The sequence below is a fragment of the Elephantulus edwardii genome, unplaced genomic scaffold, assembly GCF_000299155.1.
Source record: "Elephantulus edwardii isolate Elephantulus edwardi_28Jun2011 unplaced genomic scaffold, EleEdw1.0 scaffold00130, whole genome shotgun sequence".
Taxonomy (NCBI): Eukaryota; Metazoa; Chordata; class Mammalia; order Macroscelidea; family Macroscelididae; genus Elephantulus; species Elephantulus edwardii.
Genome location: NW_006399880.1, coordinates 2,251,735 through 2,258,302, shown reverse-complemented (window position 1 = coordinate 2,258,302; position 6,568 = coordinate 2,251,735). Strand labels below are relative to the sequence as shown.

The 6,568-nt window shown below is 47.1% G+C and overlaps 1 protein-coding gene across 1 annotated transcript in view; it reads left to right on the top strand.

The window, feature by feature from the left end:
- The first annotated feature begins 964 nt into the window (after positions 1 to 964).
- Positions 965 to 6,568, top strand: part of GPX3 (glutathione peroxidase 3 (plasma)) — an 8,097-nt gene continuing 2,493 nt past the window's right edge. The window contains 2 exon segments of the mRNA XM_006903644.1: positions 965 to 1,051; positions 6,050 to 6,203. Coding sequence (XP_006903706.1) covers positions 965 to 1,051; positions 6,050 to 6,203 — 241 coding nt within the window.

The window sequence follows — 6,568 nt, the reverse complement described above, 5'->3', positions numbered from 1 at the left end:
GACTCTTGATCTATATGTTCTTATTTTATCTTTTTTTTTTTAAATCTTTTTCCTGTTGTGTACTGTTGAATCAGATCCAACTGACACAAGAAGAGATTGTCCCTCCTTCTCCAGCAGAGCATCTAATGGATTCAAACCACATACCTTCAGGATTACAGCACAGCTTCTTGCCACTAGGCCACCAGAGCTTCCTTGTTCTTATTTTAGAAGCAAATCACCAAACCAGAATCAGAAGGACCTTAGAGATCACTAGTCCAATCCGTTGTTACACAGTTGGGGAAACTGAGGCCCAGACAAGGAAAGCAACAGTCCAAGATGACAGAGGGAGCTAATGACTGATAAAATGGATTTTCTGCTCCCAGACCAGCCAAGGTGTCCCTACGCTTTTCCCAAGAGAAGGTTGCATGTTCAATCTTAAGACAACCACATTTTGCTTTTTAAGGAGGAAACTTACATATAGTAAGTATGCCTGTTGGTCTAACTTTCAGATCTTGCTGAAGTTTTTAAAATCCTCATTCCCTTCAACTGGAACAGGGGTAGGGTAGGGCTGAGGGATACGAATGGGACTTTTATAAACCCCAGGGACAAGATATGCTTCTTAAGATGGAACCCTCCAACAATTATTTAGTGCTAACTCCTTGGGCTTGTTGCCCCCACACCCTCTAAAATCGAAAGCAAAAAGTGCACTGTCACATATTCGCAAGAACCTGAGTTTCTTCTCTCTGCTCATAATTGCTTAAGTCCCTGTCGCCCTGGGCCTGAGGAGGGGAGAAACAGAGGGTGAATTATGCCCGCCCCTGAAATCCCAGTAGCCCTGCGATTGGTTACAAGGACTCCTGGCCGCGGATTGGTTACCACTGCAGACTTGAAAGGGGGCTGAGAGCAGTGGCGACTTCAGACCGACCGTAGTCCAAGGATCAGACAGCTGTCTTTGGCCAGAGCTGGAGACGGACCCCAGCCCGCCATGGCCCGGCTGCTCCGGGCCTCGTGGCTCCTCTCCCTGCTCCTGGCTGGCTTCGTCCCGCCGAGTCGGGGACAGGAGAAATCGAAGGTTAGTAAATGGGGCACTGGGAGAACAGGTGTCCTGAGTATCCATCTCTGGAGGCTCCCTCCCTTCCCGGGTTCCCTTCCTAAAGATGACACCCTCAACTCTGCTTATCTCCCCCGACCCCCCAGGACTGTGTTTCTTAGGAGTTTCGTCTGTTGGAGACTTGTGTGCTCCGGGTGGGTAGGGCGGGGAGAGAGAAAGGGCTATGGAGTTCGCGCTTTCTCCCCCAGGGCTTTCGAGAGGACACCTTGCTATACCCATTGTACGTATGTGGGATGCGCTTCTCCCTAGGGGCCTGAAGGGGCGTGGACGCTTGGGATCTGGGTTGACTGCGCAGATTCCTGGGGGATCAACTAGGCTAGACCAAAGACCAGAAGGAGGTAACAAGGTAGAATTGCAACAGTGTTCTTTTAGTGCAGGGACAATAAATGCAGGTGCAAATGTCCACTTGGATTCCAGGGCATTGGTAAAAGAGACAATGGTCTGTGATAGAGCTCTGTGCCAGCAGTGCAGAACCCTGAGCACCTTGGCTAGGTCCCTCCCCCTTTCTGGGCCTCAGTTTCTCCAGCTACGGGAGGGAAAAGAACGGCTTCCGAGGGTTTCTTAAAGCCTCACTACCCACAACCTACACACTACTCACACTCACCTCAGCAAACGTGGCAATTGGGACACTGCCAGCATGGAAAGAGGCAGAATTCTCTCAAGCTTCTCTCTCCCTTAGCTGGAGTGGGGATGCTGCTAGGAGAGGGGATAACCCAGCAGGCTTATCTACTTGGACAGCAGTTCTGGGGTGGGACTGTAGCCCTTTCATCTTTCCCACGGTGGATAGGCAGAAGTGTGGTGGGTGAGGGAGAGAGAAATATATCCAGAAAGAGGGACTTTGTTCTCATCCTCCTAACACACACACACACACACACACACACACACACACACACACACACACAAGCTCCTCAAGCTTTGAGTTTCTGGATTTCTAGAATCCTCTGGGTCTTTAAAATTTTGAGCCCATGCTTCTATTACCAAAATGATATCTACTGCTCAAAAAATAAATTTTAGGATTCTTTCTGTTTCTAACCCCCTTTCCATCTTCAGCCTAAATCCCATTCTGCCTGCCCCTCCTTGGAGCAGACTCGGTGGCCAGGAAGCTGCTTTCTCCAAGCTTCCTGTGTTTCATCCAGCCTCATCCATAGTTCTCAACTCAGGGGGCAGATGGATTGCCTCCTCCCCAGAGCAAGGATGGGGCTGAATTTTAAGACAAGGGTGTTGGGTAGAGGTTGAGGTGGACCACAGGCAGCTCAGCACTAGCAGTCAGTCTTGTCTCCTCCATTTGGAGAGAAGCAGAGATGGAGGACTTAGGTCCTGCCTCAAGAGAGCTGGAGATAAGAATGTAGGTCATAAGCTAGCTCATAACTGTGTTTCTCACAGGACTTGGGGTGAGATAGTTGGATTTAGAGAAAACAGGATAGATATGGTCTATAAAAATTTTAGCCGAAGAGTAAGGATTGGTCACATCAAATGCAATCAGCCAGGACTTGCTGGTTAATTCAACATTGGCAAGCCCATCTTTCCTCTATGGCCCTTAGAGAGTTGGGATATTGTATCCCTGGGTCCTAGAACCTAATCACTTTCCTACCCTTAACCCCAGGGCAAAGGAATGGGATGGGGGAGGCAATGAGAAGAGATGCATGACTCAGATCTGGAGGGATAGGGGCCTCCCCCAGTCAAAGGGAGGAGCTGAGGAACAGAGAGAACCCTCCGTTCCTTGGTGTATCTGTCCCCTCCCCAGTCCAGCTGAGGGCTGCTCAGGCCCCTGTCCTTGTTTTCTACAAAAGGACACTGCAGAAGCTGGAGAGTAACAACTGCTGACGTGTATCAGACCCTAGTAACCGCTGGTTTCTAGGTGACTAAACCAGCCAGAGAGGATCATGGAACCACAGGCTGACAGCCAGAGCAGAAGGACCCTTATGAAGTATTGAATCTGACTCCACCTCACAATTAGGGAAAATGAGCTAAAGAGAAGGGAAAGGAGTGGTCACATAATCAGTGGTTCTGCCAGGCCCCCAGCTCAGCAATCCTTGTATAGCATTGCCTTTCATCCCTGAGACAGGAAGGTCAAAGATCCCACACCAGTAAGCTGGACCAAGGGGTCCTGCCCGAATGTCACCCTTCCCCTTTCAAGCCATCAGAATGCCCCTCTTGCCCATCTGTGAGTGGACTGAGATACCTCTCTCCCTCTCCTCCCCATCTCCTCAGACATTGTGCATCAGGGGAAGGAGGGGCCTCAAGAAGGACTGAGCTGTGGTAAGCTAATCCTATCCCAAAAAGGTGGCCCCACTGGTCTCAAGAGAAAACATGCCAGCTTTACCAGTCACTCCTCCTCCTGAGCCAACCCACCCAATGTGTCTTCTTCATAATCATGCTGAGAGGGAAGCCTCTAAGCCATTTCACAAAGATGTAGGAGTATCAAGGCCTTGTGATCTAGGGTCATCATTATCTCTAGACAGAGTAACAGTGGAGTTGTCTTTCAAAGAAGCTTTCAGGCCTGTTTTGATCTGTCAATATGTGTCACACCTTTTTGGGAGGCAGGCAGCTGATTGTGTCCTTGGCCACTAGTCAGTAGACTGAGATCTTGGAGAATGAAAGTGACTTGCCCAGGGCCAGCAAAGAAAAGAAGTTAAACCTCCTGAGAGCAGGCCATTGCCCCACCTTCACACTGTGCCAGAAGCTAGTTCTCTTGTGTTTACAATTATCTGGACAATCTCTTGGTTTCTTCCTTCTCCATTTCCCAGGATTCATTTTTTAACCAGCGAAGAATAAAGAAGGCATGTAGGGAGGCCTCCGTTCTGACTGCAGAATAAAGAAAGTTCTTTATTGTGTCATAGTTTGTTTGCGTTGTGAGGCAGAACTGTCCCTGACTCAGTCCCACAAGACCTGGGGACAGGAGAAAAGTGGAGTTTAGGTCTGGACCTACGCCCAGCATCACCAAAAGTCATTCTGCTGGGGAAAGCTAGACTCACGCAAAGCACTAGAATTTGCACCAGCCCCAACATAAGAGTTTGCCACTGTCAGGATCTGGCCTGGTAGAGGGTGCCCAATCTGGCCATATGTGGATCATTTTCTTCCCTCAATACCTCAACCCACCAGGAAGTCTTCCAGAATTGATGGGAAGAGGAGGAAGCAACCCCTGCCCCCGTCCTCTCCTGGCCTGTACTACTAGTTTGGACTCCACATATTCATTATCCATCCATCTCTCATCGAATGCTGGAGCCAGAGAGGGCCCTAGAAGAAGCCCCCTAACACAATGGCTCTGAGCATTTTTCCTTTCAGACTACAACTCATCTGCTGTCTTGACACACATTCAGAGTACATCTAGACCTTTGCCGTCTGCTGCAGGGAAGGGCTGTGCACAGCTACCCTTTGCTAACAATAATCCCACTCCTTTCACTCCCTACCGAGAGCGACATAATCAAGCCACTGAGTTTGAGCACATTTGATCTAGTTCAAGGCTGTCATTTTATAAATGGGGAAATCAAGGCAAGGAAAGGTCTTGCCCATGGCCTCATAGGTAGCTGGTAGAGTTGAAAGTGGAAACCACATCTTCCAGATCAGGGCTTCCTGCATCCTATGCCTCCTTGTTCTCTGGCTTGCCAGTGGAGCAGTTGGGCAGAGAGGAGGGTGTAACAGTCACTGGGACAACAGCTCATTTACACAGAGCATCCATTCTGTGTGAGGCACTTCCAATCATGTACAATCTTTTAATAATATTTTTCTTTTATACTGATTTATTTACAAAGTTTGTATACATTTTCACCTGATCTTTTCCATTTTCTTTACTTCCTCTATCCATCAAATTGTGCAACCCTATGATTGCCCCCTCCCCAGCCCATCCTCACCCCTATGCTCCTCTTCTCCCCTCCTTGGGTCCTCATACACGTTTTACTAGTTTTCTAATTTTATAATAAAGGTACTATGCAGTATTTGTCCTTGTTGGACTGAGATAGTTCACTCAGCATACTGCTCTCCAGTCCTTCCCAAGTTAAGTAATAATTTACAAAATCATTGTTCCTGTGTGCTACATACTATTCCACTGTGTGAATGTACTGTGATTTCTCAATTCATTCAATTGTGGTTGGACCTTTATGGGTTGTTTCTATGTTCTTGTGATGGTAAATCACACAGCCATGCAATACAGTGTAAATCTCTGTTTGTGCCTCAGTTCTCATTCTATCGGGGTATATTCCAGTGGAATATAAGCAGTAGAATAGCTGGGTCATATGGAATTTTTATGTTCAAATTTTTGAGGGAACATCAAACTGCCTTCCATAATGGTTGTACCATTTTACAATCCCATCAACAGTGTCTTAAGAGTTCCTATCTCACCATATCCTCTCCAACATTTCTTTCTTACTGTCTGGTCAAACTTTGCCACTGCTCTTGGGGTGAGATGGTATCTCATTGTGGTTTTGATTTGCATCTCTCTTACTGCCAGAATCCCATACAAAAAACTTCTTCAAACTTGGCTCACATCCAACTTCCCTAGTTTATAACAACAGTCTCTTTTCAATCCTCTGGATTTTTAGTTCCTGAATCACCATTTACCATCCTGCTGCTTACTCCTTTTTGTTCAGTCCTCCCTTCACAATGGTGTAGATCAGGCTGCCCCCTTGTTTGGAGGTTGCCACTCAGTCTCTATGTGTCCAGCCCATCCAACAGCTCAAGCACCTGGTAAATGTTTGTAAAGTGACAGTGTGATGTGGGAGTAATCACTGCAGTCTCCATAGCACTCATCAAGCTATTAGGTGTTTTTATAATCATTATCATGTCCAAGGAGTTAGGAGCCCTGGGTCCTAGTGCAGGTAGTATAATTAGTCCGGCCTGGGTTCCAGATGCTCAATGCAGTCTTGGGTGACCCGGTCTCCTGTTGGGGTCTTTGGTCATTGGAAATGGAGATAACTGAATTCCTTCCAGTTCTAAGTATACTCTGGCACCAATCTGTTCCAGACGGACTGCCATGGTGGCATAAGCAGCACCATATACGAGTATGGAGCCCTCACCATCGATGGGGAGGAGTACATCCCCTTCAAGCAGTACGCCGGCAAATACATCCTCTTTGTCAACGTGGCCAGCTACTGAGGCTTGACAAGCCAGTACGTTGGTAAGAATCTGTCTTTCCTACTTCCTTTGGGTCTGCCAGTGAGGCATACTGCATTCATGGGATATTTTCTGCTGTTGAGGGGAAAGTGGTAACAATGGTTCTGAAATGCCAAATCCTGGACTCCAAAATTTTGTGAAAATTATTCAGCCTGAGATTTAACAACCTTTTGATATATTCTAGGAGGTACTGAGTTATCCCTTCCTGGGTACCTCAACTACCTTAAAAGCAGGGGATAGAGGAAATTGAGTTTGTGTCTAGAGCTCTTTTGAGTGGAGGAAGAAGTAGTAAGTGAAGATCCATCTTTTTTTAATTATTATTAATTTTAATAGATATTTACAGAGGTTTTGGATTTCCATTCATTCATT